The sequence below is a fragment of the Ovis canadensis genome, chromosome 4 (assembly GCF_042477335.2).
Source record: "Ovis canadensis isolate MfBH-ARS-UI-01 breed Bighorn chromosome 4, ARS-UI_OviCan_v2, whole genome shotgun sequence".
NCBI classification, from domain to species: Eukaryota; Metazoa; Chordata; class Mammalia; order Artiodactyla; family Bovidae; genus Ovis; species Ovis canadensis.
The window spans coordinates 53,739,892-53,755,843 of NC_091248.1; the positions used below are offsets into that span (position 1 = coordinate 53,739,892).

Consider the following 15,952-nt stretch of genomic DNA (forward strand, 5'->3'; position numbering starts at 1 on the left):
AAATATATATCAGGGACTGTGAACTGAGCTTTGATATTTAAACTCATACTAAAATGAGCAATGTTTTAGAAGGATTTTAATAAAGAAGATCTAAAATAAGAAGAAGCATAGTCAAACATTAATAGAGAAAGAGTTATTTACAAAACGGATAATACAAAATATGCAAAATAATGTATATATGATGTAAATTTCTATTAAAATATATATATAAGGGAAAAAGCCACAAAATTCACAATGTTTAAATAGTATGGGTGAGACATTTTAATATATGGATATTGCAAATGTCAAGTTCCAAAGGTTATTTATAGGAATGAAACATTGAAGATGCCATCATTTTGTATATTTTAAAATTAAAGTACCTGTAATCAACTTTGGACTATTTGGAAAAGGACAAGTAAAACAGTATATATTTTTTGAAATCTTTCTATATATTTTTTGAAATCTTTCTAACTATATTAAAATATTTGCTTTAAATAATTATCTGAAATTTTGAAATTTTGGTTCATAAAAATATATCTTATATTTAAAGATTGAAGTTATTTTCTTATAAGTTAAACCTTTGAAGTATATTAAGCATTCCAAAAGAAAATGAATACTCATTTATCACATTTAAAACCTTACATAACTATGTAAAGAAAATACTACCATTAATGTTTAATTCAAAGATTATGGAAAATTGAGGTTTATGAAATCTGACTTTTTGCTTTAACATTTGCTTGGGATTTAAAATAAAAGCAATCATTTGTCATTGAAACAGGTTTTTAAAATGATAAATATTCAAGTAAATGCATTTTATTATTTTAAAACTATATAATTATATTTTTAAATACTTACACATAAAATACCAAATAATTCTGCCATAACTTTAAATGCGTAATTCCTGTGTGGCAAAAGACTTATAAAAACAAAGATTTAAATAAAACTATTATTTATAAATGGGGGTTTGTGAGACTATTCATATTTTAAACATTCTGTTTTGCTGAAGTAATCACCAGCTTGGATTTATCTGAGAGATACTTTCAAAACAGTTGTTTCAGTCTGTAAACTCAGATCACTTGTGACTTTATGACTGAGAAAAATGGAACAGAGCAATTTTTGAGTTTAGTTGGTTAGTATACCAGAAAGGTGTTAAATTAATCTTACTTATGATTAATGTGTAGCATGTGTACTTTTCTATTATCAATTAGGGCAGAACTATAATTAAAAAAAGATATTCTACTTATGAATAGAGATTTTGTTTGAATTTATGAGAACTGGGACATAATTTTTTTTTTAAATTTTAAGAGGAGAGCTTTCAGGAATGGTTAAGTAATACATTAGCCGTAACAGAGAGAGTCAAAAGAACATAGAACAGGAGATGCAATGCTTACCTTCTTGAACTATTATCTAGCTAATGCTTTCACCTGAGCCCTTAGATGGACTTGGTTTACACCTGGATGGCTTGACTATGAGCTGGGAAAACTTAGAAGAGTCTTAGAATTCTCGAAGATTGAGAAGTAAATATGGATCAGAATTTGCCTTTCTCAAAGTAATTTTTATGACTAACCTGATGGTTGGATGCAAAGGAAGAACCACACATTTTTCATCCTTGGATAAGAGAGCCAATCTCATTTCTTGTAACCTCCAATAGGTGAGAAACCAACAGAACAACTGGCTACTGTAAAAAGAGGGAAGAGGGTAATGAGGACAATATTAAAAAAAGACAGGGAGACTGACCTAAAAGTTTTGCTTTTAGTCTATCTTAAAGTATGGCCAGTTAGAATGTGTAGGAAACAAATTAAATATATAGGATGGTTAGGCAATTAGGGGAATGGAAAGAGCACTGGACTGTGGGTCTGACCTGTGCTCTAGTTACAGATCTGGCATTTTCTGTTTTAGGTAAGTCCCTTAAAACTTTTGTGAGCTTTGCTTTCCTCACTGCAAGGATCAAATGATTTCTTACATGTTCAAAATACTGAATGATCAAAAACTATGTAACTATATATTTAGCATCTCAGTCCTCACAGGATATATTTAAATTCCCACCCCAACAACAACTTTCATTGCCTTCCCAAACTGAGCATTATTCATGTTAAGTTTTATTATTTTTTCAACTTCATTAGGTTTGCACCTGCATGCATAACTCTCCTTTCACTATACTAGAAACATAGCATACTAGTTCATTTTTGGGGTACCATTTAGGTTATTTTGCTCCCTTTATAGTTTATCCACATATCATCCATTCTTCAAGGTCTAAGGAAAATCCATTCTCTCCTGAAAGTCTTACTGCCAAACACTAAGAACTTTCAGAATTGAACAGATTAACTACAAACTTGCCACTTAATGTGAGATCCAAGAACCAGAAGCATCAGCATCCACTGGGAGCTTGCTAGTAATGCCCCAACCCTGATTCACTGAGTCAGAACTTGTCCTTTATTGGACAAGATCTCAAAGTGACGTTTATGCATATTAAAGTCTGGAGAAGCTCTGATCTACCACTCATGCTGGAAAGTGGTCATCTTATAGAATGACCTGTTTCATCTGTGTAGCTATTTTTCCTTTAGAAATTTAAAAATTCTAAAGTTTCAGGAGAAACATTCTTTTAATAATGCCCCACAACAATTTCCCCCAAAATAATTTTATTCACTCTAATTTGAAAAGGATATATTCTTATAAACTGCATTTTCTGATGGACACAAATAGGTGTATTCTGATTCTTAAGTACTATTAAAGATTAGAAATTGTACATGTGTATACTTATTCCTTATCTGTGATTGTAGGATTTTATTACATGCTTCCATTCAATACAAAGGAGCAAACAACAATGATCGATGATACGTGAACCTATCAAACCTTACATTCTTTTCAAAGTGGAGACTAAGTAAGCTTGTAATCCTATTCAGATGGAAAGCTGAAATGTGATGATACGTAACCTATGTGGATTTGATCTTTGCCAACCAGAGCACTTTTATCTACATGCTCTTGGACCCCCTTAGGGGTTTACCGACTGTTGTCTGGGGGAGCTCAGTATCAAATGAGAGGAAGCTGAATCTGTCTCTTGTCTTACTTCATAGATTAACCTACATGAAAAGAAGTATATAGATCAGGCCAAATGGTTTCATGTTTTAGAGATTTAATTGTTAATGTCTTATTAGATTATAAAAATCAAAGTTTCAAAAGTGATGATTCTAATAGTATATCCCAAATTACTATAAATACTCACTAGCCTAGATCCCAGTGGATAAAATGAAACCCTGATATCTTTTCCCACTCAGCTAATGTTAGATGATCAGTAATCACAAGATACAAATGATGTGTTTGGGGAAGTTTGCCGGATTCGTAGGAAAGCCAAGCAATGATTTATTCCACAGGATGCCTGCTGTGCTACATCAAATCAAGCTGTCCATTTGAGAAGTCTCATTTTCAGCTAGTTGATATAATTCAGACTTTTCAGTGTGGCTTAAGGTGCCAGCCAGAAAACTATTAATTAACCTCACAGAATCAACAGTGATATTTAGCATAGTTAGATCAGTTTATAGATTTTTAAAAACAGTGAGTACAAGAAGTTGAATAGTAGGTCATATCCTAAGCTTTAGATACGAATGTAAGTCTGCTCAGTTATTCAATGTGGATGCTCACTAATAGAAAGGGACTGGGAATTTTCTTTTAAAATATTTGTATTCTTTAAATAGTACTAGATTACTGTTTGAAGCTGGTCTCTCAAATCTGTGAGGTCCTGATCTTTGCATTAACTGTAGCAGTATGATGTGTACTCATTCTAAATGGTGCATTTTCTGTGTATGTATTGGAGGGTGAGTTGAAAGAGGAGCACTATTATGTTGACAGTACAGATATTGAGATCCCGGGCATTATAGACCAACAAAGGGAAAATTCCCAAGGACTTTTCAGTTTCTAGGAACCTTTCAGATAGTTATCAAAAATTAGGAAGGTAGTATCTTGACCCTATGGTAATTTTGTATGACACTAACTACAAAAAATCCATTTAAACTGTGTGAAAAGTTCTGTAGGGAGTATTTTATGCCACTGTTAATGGACATTAAGCCCTAATTTAAAGTTAAAATAGTATATAAGTTTTCCTAAAAATACCCTTGCTGTATAGGTGATTTACTGTTCTTTAAATGGAACAGTGGTGCTCTTGATTTTGCTGTCAGAAGCAATTAATATGCCATGCTTTGATTTTATTAGTTGAATGCATGACCTGCAATGGGGAAAGTTACCGAGGTCCCATGGATCACACAGAAACAGGCAAGATTTGTCAGCGCTGGGATCATCAGACACCACACCGGCACAAATTCTTGCCAGAAAGGTAAAATACCACCAAATCACATTTCCAAGTGATCCTCTTTACAAACTGTAATTTGTCCCATGAAAAATTACATGGAAACTCTCTATAATGTTTTCCTGATAGTCTTGGGACAAAGGGATTTATGATGAGGTACATGAGAGTGCTGACTACAGCGTCAACTGGTCTTGGCTGATTAGGTTGAGAGTCCCTGAAATCAGGATGCTCCTGAACACAGGCGCATCAGTGGGTACAAAAGGAAAACACTAACAGATGCTTCCTCTTTCTCTTCCATGGAAGCAAAAAAGATAAAAGTGCATTCAATAATAACCACTTTGACGTGTCCAAGCTGGGGAGGATGGCATTGTTGTTAACCAAAAGCCAATCTCCTCCTTGTGCTGTACCTTCCTGTGACTCAGGTAAAGTGGGGTCACTGTATGACACCATGTCACAGGCTAAAGGTGGAGTAAACAACTCCTTGGCTGCTTTCTTATGGTAGATTTTTAAATTGCCTATCTGGAAGTCAGGCAACCAAGTTTACTTTTCTCCTCAGGAGAACGTGTTGAGTTAAAAAATTATATGTATTTTGGTCTATAAATTTAACAGGCAATGTTTTAGTTGAAAATTTCCCCCTTTTTTATTATAAAGAATAAAAATAAAAATAAATACAAAAGAAGGTCTTTCTCCCCCTTTCTCTGGAAATTGCCAAATGGTGTTTTTTCTTTCTTTTTTCTCTTTTTTGCTTGTTGCTCTTTAGATGAAATTAAAACTGCTTTATTTTAAAGTGCATCTCTCATCTTTCAAGTGAGATCAGAAGGGATATGGTAGTAATTAAAAGCAAACCACCAATTCAGGACCCTGTTAATTTAAAGGGAGGTGGGTATAGAGAAAGTGGTGTGATAGAGTTTGTCTTTTACTCTGGTGGAGGTGAGGGCATGACCTAGAAAGCTCTAGCTCCAAAATTGAGCTATCATTAGTAACATAGCTATTGAAACCTAACTTTCAATTTGAACTTTAAGCCTGCTCTAGAAGAGGACCTGTTTTCTTAATAAAGAATCTACACAAGGTCAACATGTATGTAATTCTCTCCTTAATTGGGCTTGTGAGAGGGGATTCAGTTTGAGACCTCAACTGGTGGACAGGTGCCAAATGGACCTAACTTATTATTGAAGGAGATGGTACTCTAGCCTTAGTACTATATGCAGATTCATAGACTCAGCAGTCAATGATTAGCAGTCCTTATAAGGCAAAACATAGAAAAATCTCTTCTTTCACTAGTTAATAGTATCCGAGCTAAGTCAAAAGTTATTTTGTGAGCTGAGGGCTGGGTAATGTTCCAGGAAGATTTACATGACACTTTTCTTGGTGTGGTTTGCAGATATCCCGACAAGGGCTTTGATGATAATTATTGCCGCAATCCTGATGGCAAGCCGAGGCCATGGTGCTATACTCTTGACCCTGACACCCCCTGGGAGTACTGTGCAATTAAAATGTGCGGTAAGTTAGGGTCTAATTTATTGCTTCCTTTTCCTCTCACAGACTGGATCTAAGCAGGCGATTATTAGTGAGACAGGTTAACAACTATTTGATACTTTAATGCGTATAGGTTTTAACGATATAAGAATGTGTTACATAAACTTATCCAATCTTTTGCATTTTCAGAGAGCCATTATTTTGAGATACACATGCAAGTGTCAAATACACACAAAACAAACTCATGGTAAAGGCCTACACATTCTCATGTTATCAAGGGAAAGGAAGAAAAGAAAAAAGCAGAATGAGAAAAAGATCAGGGATTATGTGCAGTATCATAATGTCATTAGGGCTGTAAGAGTGAGGACCTTAGACTCTTACCCACCAATCCTGTATCCTTTCCCTAACCTATCCTCCCAGACATAACATGAGCAGTCAACTGACTACGGACCTCTTCTGGTGAATGACAGAGGCGGCAACGCAGAAAACAGTCTAATAGAAGATTCTTACAGACATCTTTAATCTTTAGTAGCTAATTTTCACCACTTTGGCTGTCCTTGTACACAGCCTGCATTCTCTTTCACCTTGTATTTTAGCAGTCCTATAGCCCTTCTACATCCTGGCCTTTACCCTACTCTCCTGAGTTTATGATAAAGGCTTCTTTTCTTACTTGCTTTGTGATATCTCTTTAAATATGTACACTTGGTCCTCTCCTTCATGGTTAACTCACACATTTTTATTCTTCTCTAAAGTTATCATGGATAATAATTAGATGTAGATAATGCTTTTACTTCTGTGTATAAGAAGTCTTATTTTTTTCAACAAGATCCTAAAATGCTTTCAAATTAGTAGAATTGCAAAAATTTAGTAAGTGTAATCATGTTATAAATTGTCTTGCTAATATAAAAATGTGTATATTAGGAGAGAATAATATAAAGACAGATAATCAGGTGTCAGCACACCAAATGACAAATATACAATTACTAGGCTATGCATAGGGATTTGCATATTTCCTTAGATTGGCATGATGAGACTTTCTTTGAACAAAACTTATTCAGTATTATCTACACTGTGATACTGCCAAGGTAGATATCTCTCCACTTAAAGCTGCTAATAAAAAGAAATGTTTTGGACAACTCAAATAAAACCCATAGAAAAGAGACAGGTCTGGCATATGTGAAATAACTGCAGAATCTGGAAGGCTCTCAGTGTTCCAAGGAAACTGAACCATCTGTTTGGTCCTTTAAAATAAAGGATGATTTTTGTGACAGTGTTTCTCTGTATAGACTGGGTTAGTGCAACTCATTGACTTTTTAAATGTTATTGATCTATTCATTATCTAGACCAAGCAGGTACAATAAACCAATAGTTTCCCTTCCTTTTGTGTGTGTGTGTGTTTTAGGCACTCATAAATTGTCTCTGGAATAAGACCAGTAGTAACACACACACATAAACACACACACACACATGCATATTGACTGGCACATTCACCTTTCAACTGGCATGCACAAGATTGGCTATTTTTAAAAGACACTGGGAGAGGAAAAAAAATACAATGAATATGACACTTCTGTTAGGTAGATTTTTTTTTTCTTTTCTGTCTAGAGTTGACTATTTATACAACATGCAACAATTCTGATGGATTTGTTAAACAGAGGGTGGTGTTTATAGGATACTAATTCTAAGAAAATGGTGGTAGAATTTGTGAACCAACCCTCTGTACATTTGGGCCTCGAACAACATGATGATTAGGTGGCACTGACTCTCCTGGCTCCCCTTGTATCTGTGAATTCAACCAACCGTGGGGTCTTGTAGTACTAATAGGTAATAGCATCTACCATAACAGCATATAAATGGACCTATGCAGTTCAAATCCATGCTGTTCAAGGATCAATTGTAGTTAAGATAAAATTATTTTAAGGTTTGGGAATATTTTTAAAATATTTTAAGTTTTAGTTTGTAAACTTATATAGAGAGACTATACTTTTATCAAAATTAGTGAAATAAAGTGGCATTTAGGAATTTTGGAAAATGTAACAGATTACTTTCTTCCAGATATTTTGTCTTATTCATCTAAAAAAAGTCTCCTCACTTTTGTTGTACAACATAGACTAATTACAGGAGTGGCTTTCCCAAGTGGCTATTCACAAGTTATACCCACACTAAAGGGGAGGGGATTACAGAACATATATCAATGGGCAGAAATCTTAAGGGCTGTATTAGAATCCTGTATACCACACACATGTTTATATGCACTGGCTGTAAAAGAATATTGGTTTATTATGTATTACTTATATCATTTGATTCTTGGGTTATCTCTCTGGCTATCTCTGGTTATCTCTCAGTCTCAACTGCTTGAATTCATTCTGAGCTTTCAATATGTTTGAAGAAAAGAATAGAGTTTATGATTGCGTCATTTGTCTTCTCTAAAGTTGAAGGCAGATTTTGAAACTCTTGTTTTATTATATAACAACTGTATAAGAAAATTATAACTGCTATTATTTATTTAACATCTACTGAAAGGTGCTTTCCATCTCTCAAAATGGCTGTGATTAGGTAGGCCAGTGATGAAAGGTGTGCAAAGACATGATCAGTGGTGCAGACAGCAATATTCATGACATGGTAATTAGGTTGATATAGATAAGGATGTGATAAAGACAGAGAAATGGAAGGAGATGAGAAAATTAGATTAATGTGAGGCAGATTAAGTAGAATCTAAGAGTATCCCAGCTAGTTGCCATGAGAAACACTGAAAAATTAAGCAGGGAGAATGATCTTATCTCATTCATCATCTAGAAACAGTAGCTTCCAAATCAGTGTGCATGAAACCTGGGGGAACAAAAAGCCTGTCCTAGGGATTTAAGGGCATGAATAGGTTAAAAGCCTCAAATTTCAGCTCCTCTTTTTCCATATGAATTCTTTCTCAAAATCTTTTGGTTGAGGTGCGTGGGTTGCAAAGGAGTCAATCAAATTCAATATCCTACCTGTCCACTGACAACTGCCTCCTGCTACTGTACTGAAAAAAGGTAAACTGTCAATCCTACCTGAATATTAATGGGGTATATTGTCCTGGCTGTAAAAGTCTTGGGGACACTAAACAAAGAGACCTTTGAAAATACTATGTATTCATACTATTTATCATTTACATACCGCTAATAATTATATAACTATATCCATAACAGATAATACCAAAGAATATCACAATAATACTAAAGAACTGCTCACACTGTTGTGAAAGTTCTAGGCCCCACATCAGACTTGCCAACCAGGGGATCTGGCAAAGGGACTCCCCAGGGAATCTGACTTTGAAAGACAGTGGGTTTGATTCCAGAACTCCCACAAGACTGGGGGAAACAGAGACTCTTGGAGGGCACAAAATCTTGTGCACACCAGGACACAGGGGAAAAGAGCAGTGACCCCACTAGAGACTGAGCCAAACCTGCTTGTGTGTGTTGGAGGGTCTCTTGGAGAGGTGTGGGTTGGAAGTGGCCTGCTGCGGGGACAGGGGCACAGGAAGCAACAGTTCTGGGAGGCATGTGTTGGGTATAAGTCCTTTTTGGAGGTTGCCAGTAGCCCTGCCATAGAGCCATACACTCTAGGACTCACCTTGGGCCAAACAACTAACAAGGTGGGAGCACAGCCCTCCCATCAAAAGACAGTTTGACTAAAGATTTACTGAGCATGGCCTTGCCCACCAGAACAAGACTGTGTTTTTCCCACAGCTAGTCCCTCCCATCAAGAAGTTTACATAAGCCTCTAATTCTCGGAGAAGGCAATGGCACCCCACTCCAGTACTCTTGCCTGGAAAATCCCATGGCTGGAGGAGCCTGGTAGGCTGCAGTCCATGGGGTTCCGAAGAGTCGGACACGACTGAGCGACTTCACTTTCACTTTTCACTTTCATTCATTGGAGAAGGAAATGGCAACCCACTCCAGTGTTCTTGCCTAGAGAATCCCAGGGACAGGGGAGCCTGGTGGGCTGCCGTCTCTGGGGTTGCACAGAGTCGGACACGACTGAAGTGACTTAGCAGCTTATTCTCATCCATCAGAAGGCAGACGGAAGAAGTAAGAACTTTAATTTCACAACCTCCAGAACAAAAACCACAATCACAGAAAGCTAATCAAAATGATCATACGGATCACAGGCTTGTGTAACTCAGTAAAGCTATGAGCCATGGCGTACAAGGCCACCCAAGATGGATGGGCTATGGTGGAGAGTTCTGACAAAATGTGGTTCACTGGAGCAGGGAATGGCAAACCATTTCAGTATTCTTGCCTCAAGAATCCCATGGATAGTATGAAAAGGCAAAAAAGATATGATACCAGAAGATGATCCCCCTAAGTCAGTAGGTGTCCAATATGTTAATGGGGAAGAGTGGAGAAATTCCTCCAGAAAGAATGAAGAGGCTGGACCAAAGCAGAAACAACACTCAGCTGTGGATGTGCCTGATGGTGAAAGTAAAGTCTGATGCTGTACTATTTCATAGGAATGTATGGGACACATATTCATAGAACAATATTTCATAGGAACGTGGAATGTTAGGTCCATGGATCTAGGTAAATTGGAAGTGGTCAAGCAGGAGATGGCAAGAGTGAGCATCAACATTTTAGGAATCAGTGGACTAAAATGGACAAGAATGGGCAAATTTAATTCAGATGACATTATATCTACTACAGCAGGCAAGAATCTGTTAGAAGAAATGGAGTAGCCCTCATAGTCAACAAGAGCCTGAAATGCAGTGCTTGGGTGCAATCTCAAAAACAACAAAATGATCTTGGTTTGTTTCCAAGGCAAAATTTTCAAGTCACAGTAATTCGAGTCTATGCCCCACCACTGATGCCAAGGAAGTGGAAGATGACCAGTTCTGTGAAGGCCTACAACACTTCCTAGAACTAACACCAGGGGGAAAAAATGTCCTTTTCATCATAGGGGATTGGAAAGCAAAAGTAGGAAGTCAAGAGATACCTGGAATAATAGGCAAGTTTGACTTTGGAGTACACAATGAAGAAAGGCAAAGGATAACAGAGTTTTGCCAAGAGAATATGCTGGTCATAGCAAACAACAACACAAGAGACGACTCTACAGAGTCATCACCACCAGACATCACCAGTAGACATCACCAGATGGTCAGTACTGAAATCATACAGATTATGTTCTTTGAAGCCAAAGATGGAGAGAAACTCTATACAGTTAGCAAAAGCAAGACCTGGAGCTGACTATGGCACAGATCATGAACTCTTTATTGCAAACAGCAGGCTTAAAATGAATAACGTAGGGAAAACCACTTTCAGATATGACCTAAATCAAATCACTTATGATTATACAGTGAAGGTGACAAGTAGATTCAAGGGATTAGATCTGGTAGACAGAGTCCCTGAGAACTATGGACAGAGGTTTAAAACATCGTACAGGAAGTGATGACTAAAACCATCCCCCAGAAAAATAAATGCAAGAAGGTAAGGTTTTTGTCTGAGGGGGGCTTACAAATAGCTGAGAAAAGAAGAGAAGTGAAAGTAAAAGGAGAAAGGGAAAGATATACCAACTGAATGCAGAGTTCCAGAGAATGGCAAGGAGAGATAAGAAAGCCTTAAGTGGGCGGGGTGTGTGTGTGTGTGTGTGTGTGTGTGTGTGTGTGTGTGTGTGTGTGTGTGAAAACAGAATGGGAAAGACTAGAGATCTCTTCAAGAAAATTAGGGATACCAAGGGAGCATTTCATGCAAAGATGAGCACAATAAAGGACAGAAACAGTAAGGACCTAACAGAAGCAGAAGACATTAAGAAGAGGTGGCAAAAATACACAGAAGAACTATACAGGAAGGTCTTAATGACCCAGATAACCAGGATGATTTGGTCACTCACCTAGAGCGAGATATCCTGGAGTGTGAAGTCAAGTGGGTCTTAGGAAGCATTACTATGAACAAAACTAGTGGAGGTGATGGAATTCCTGCTGAGCTATTTCAAATCCTGAAAGATGCAGCTGTTAAAGTTCACCCACTATGCCAGCAAATTTGGAAAACTCAGCAGTGGCCACTGGACTAGAAAATGTCAGTTTCATTCCAATCCCAAAGAAAAGCAATGCTAAAGTATGTTTCAACTACTGTACAATTGCACTCATTTCACATACTAGCAAAGTAATGCTCAAAATCCTTCAAGCTATGCTTCAACAGTACATGAACCAAAAATTTCCACATGTTCAAGCTGGATTTAGAAAAGGCATAGTAACCAGAGATCAAATTGCCAGCATCTGCTGGATCATAAAAAGATCAAAGAGATTCCAAAAAAAAAATCTTCATCTGCTTCATTGACTATGCTAAAATCTTTATGTGGATAACAACAAACTGTGGAAAATTCTTAAAGAGATGAGAATACCAGACCACCTTATCTACCTCCTGAGAAACCTGTGTGCAGGTCAAGAAGCAGCAGTTAGAACCAGACACACTGAACAATGGACTGGTTCGAAACTGGGAAAGGAGTAGGTCAATGCTATATATTGTCACCTTGCTTATTTAACTCCTATGTAGAGTACATAATGGGAAATGCTGGGCTGGATGAATCACAAGCCGTAATCAAAACTGTCAGGGGATATGCAGATGATACCACTAATGGCAGAGAACAAAGGGGAACTAAAGAGCCTCTTGATGAGGGTGAAAAAGAACAGTGAAAAAAATGGCTTACATTTAAATGTTCAAAAAACTAAGATCATGGCATCCAGTTCAATGACTTCATAGCTCTGAGAGATTTTATGTTTTGGGGTTTTAAAATCACTGCAGACAGTGACTGCAGACATGAAATTAAAAGATGCTTGTTCCTTGGAAGAAAAGCCATGACAAACCTAGACAGTGTATTAAAAAGCAGAGACATCACTCTGCTGACATAGGTCCGTATAGTCAAAGCTATGGTTTTTTCAGTAGTCAGTCATGGATGTGAGAGTTAGACCACCATGAAGGCTGAGTGCTAAAAAATCAATGCTTTTAAATTGTGGTGCTGGAGAAGACTCTTGAGAGTTGCTTGGACAGCTGGGTGATCAAACCAGTCAATCATAAAGGAAAACAACACTGATTATTCATTGGAATGGTTGATGCTGAAGCTGGAGCTCCAATACTTTGGCCACCTGATGTGAAAAGCCAACTCACTGGGAAATACCCTGATGCTGGGAAAGACTGAGGGCAGTAGGAGAAGGCAGCAGCATAGGATGAGATGGTTAGATAACATCATTGACTCAGTGGACTTGAATTTGAGCCAACTCCGAGAGATAGTGAAGGACAAGGAAGCCTGGCGTGCTGCAGTCCGTGGAGTTGCAGAGTCAGACAGAGCTCAACTGTACAACAATCCATTATGCACATAATAGGCCTGCAATGCAGGAGATGTGGGTTCTATCCCTGGGTCGAGAAGATCCCCTGGAGAAGTAAACTGCAACCCACTCCAGTATTTTTGCCTAGAGAATCCCATGGACACAGCTATCTGGTGGGCTACAGTTCATGCTGTTACAAAAGTGTTGGACATGACTTAGCATTTAAACAGCAAGGACAATTCATAATATACACACATATATATGTGTGTAGTATTTGTACATTTGTGCCTGTGCATGTGTTTAGTGTGTATCTGTGTCAGAATTTTGTAGTCACAAGAGATTTTTTAATGATTTAAATATATAAAAATCTTTCAGCAAAGTATGAGAAATGAGCAATAAAAGACTCTCCAACATAAAATAAAATACATTACACTAAAGTAACATCCTGTGGTTAAAGTGGAATGGAAAATGATTCGAGGAGAAAAAGAACTTGATAATGTACATTTTATCGAGAAAAAGGTAGATATAAATCTCCGTGGTATTTAGAGAACCTTAAATCCATTCAAAAGAGTGATATAAAATTTTTTGTTTTAAAATTGTCAATAGTTAAAACATGTTAGAAATCACATCTTTTGTAGCTATTTAAACTTAGCATAAAAATGTAGATGGCAACTTAAAAACATGAGAGGGAATAGAAGTAATTTTTCATAATAATTTTAGTAACAAGAGCAAAAACAAAAAAAACAAAAAACCCCAACATTTGAAGACTACTGGTCCATTCTAAAGGAGATCAGTCCTGGGTGTTCTTTGGAAGGAATGATGCTAAAGCTGAAACTCCAATACTTTGGCCACCTCATGCGAAGAGTTGACTCATTGGAAAAGACTCTGATGCTGGGAGAAGGGGACGACAGAGAATGAGATGGCTGGATGGCATCACTGACTCGGGGGACATAAGTTTGGGTGAATTCCGGGAGCTGGTGATGGACAGGGAGGCCTGGTGTGCTGCAGTTCATGGGGTTGCAAAGAGTTGGACACAACTGAGCGACTGAACTGAATTGATCCATAAGAATTAGTATATATTCTGGGTGGTTAGCATACTGTTGCAGAGAAGGCACTGGCAACCCACTCCAGTACTCTTGCCTGGCAAATGCCATGGAAGAAAGAGCCTGGTAGGCTGCAGTCCATGGGGTCGCTGAAGAGACAGACATGATTGAGTGACTTCACTTTCACTTTTCACTTTCATGCATCGGAGAAGGAAATGGCAACCCATTTCAGTGTTCTTGCCTGGAGAATCCCAGGGATGGGGGAGGCTGGTGGGCTGCCGTCTCTGGGGTCACACAGAGTCGGACACGACTGAAGTGACTTAGCAATAGCAGCAGCAGCAGCATAGTGTTGAATAAGGAGGCAGGTGCATCTCATAAGAGTTTATTTTAACAGTAAAGTAAGAAAGAGAATTTGAACTAAGGCAGTAAACAGTGACAATAACAAGGTGAAGAAGGATGTGAACAATATTAAAGAGTTCAAATATATAATGATGATATAAAGTGTCCCATTTATAATGACAAGTTAGATGAACTTGGAAATGAGGTAGGGAAAAGGTAAAGTCTAAAGTTTTTTTTTTCCCTAAGTTGATTAAATGATGCATATTTAAGAGGAATAAATTTGAGGAGAAAGATATTAAGTTTGGTTCTGTTTATACTGAGATGCAGGTGCTTCATGTCAGTGCTCAAAGCATATTTAAGTTCAGTCTTCCATGAATGTCATGCAAAATCAGAAGTGAATAGTGAAAGCAAAAGCCTTGGACATAGCAGCACTCCCAGGAAGCATAAAAAGAACTTGCTGCTGCTGCTGCTGCTAAGTCGCTTCAGTCGTGTCCGACTCTGTGTGACCCCAGAGACGGCAGCCCACCAGGCTCCCCTGTCCCTGGGATTCTCCAAGCAAGAACACTGGAGTGGGTTGCATTTCCTTCTCCAATGCATGAAAGTGAAAAGTGAAAGTGAAGTCGTTCAGTCGTGTCCAACTCTTAGTGACCTCATGGACTGCACCCCACCAGACTCCTCCATCCATGGGATTTTCCAGGCAAGAGTACTAGAGTGGGTTGCCACTGTAGAGAGAGCATAAAGAGAGGTATTTGCCTCTTTTCTATAGAATACATGAAACAAATATTTACTGAGTAGCTCTTATATGTCATTTTTTTTAGATTCTGGGGATAGAGAAGTGAACAAAACAGAGCAAAATCTATGACAAAATTGCAATTTCATAATTGTATCATAAACTACTAAAGTAAAAGATGACATGCCTTGACAATGGGGTTTTTACACCAGAGCCAAAGTTCTGAACACTGCTCTCAGTTCCTTTTATTTGTGAAAAAGCTGAATGAACTATGAGTTTATAATTCTCACTTTGCTTCTGAGTTTCTCATCTTGAAATCAGTGCATCACTGAAAGTTCCTCACCTGACAAATGTGTACCAGGCTGTTCTGGGACAGGCCTTTTCAAGCCCTCCTTCACACCATATTCTTCAAAAGGTGATGTCTCCCCAGATGACAGAGCTTACACATACTCTGCTATATAACTTTAACAGACCTCCAAGAATACAGAATTTTAAAAGACTACAAACATGTAGTAAGACTGGAGGTCCCATGTAGTGCTTAAATGAAGTACTTATTTTTTAATGGTTTTTCCCTATAACAATAACTCTGTATTCTGAGTAAGAGTTTGTTTTATGTATTAGTTCATGCCATCTATGGGGTCGCAGAGTCGGACACGACTGAAGCGACTTAGCAGCAGCAGCAGCAGCATGCTTTTCAGAGAGAAATAAACTATTTGGTAGGACTAATTGTGCTTTTCTGAAGTGAACTTTAGTAGCTCTTTGGCAACTGGAAAACTAACTTGTGGTTTATGTCC

General features: G+C 37.7%; 1 protein-coding gene across 6 annotated transcripts in view; it reads left to right on the top strand.

The window, feature by feature from the left end:
• The window catches only part of HGF (hepatocyte growth factor), an 84,387-nt gene that overhangs the window by 22,333 nt on the left and 46,102 nt on the right, over positions 1-15,952 (top strand). For all 6 annotated transcript variants that reach the window (XM_069586664.1, XM_069586665.1, XM_069586668.1 and 3 more), the window contains 2 exons: positions 4,186-4,306; positions 5,661-5,779. In XM_069586664.1, coding sequence (XP_069442765.1) covers positions 4,186-4,306; positions 5,661-5,779 — 240 coding nt within the window. The remainder of the gene's footprint in view (positions 1-4,185; positions 4,307-5,660; positions 5,780-15,952) is intronic.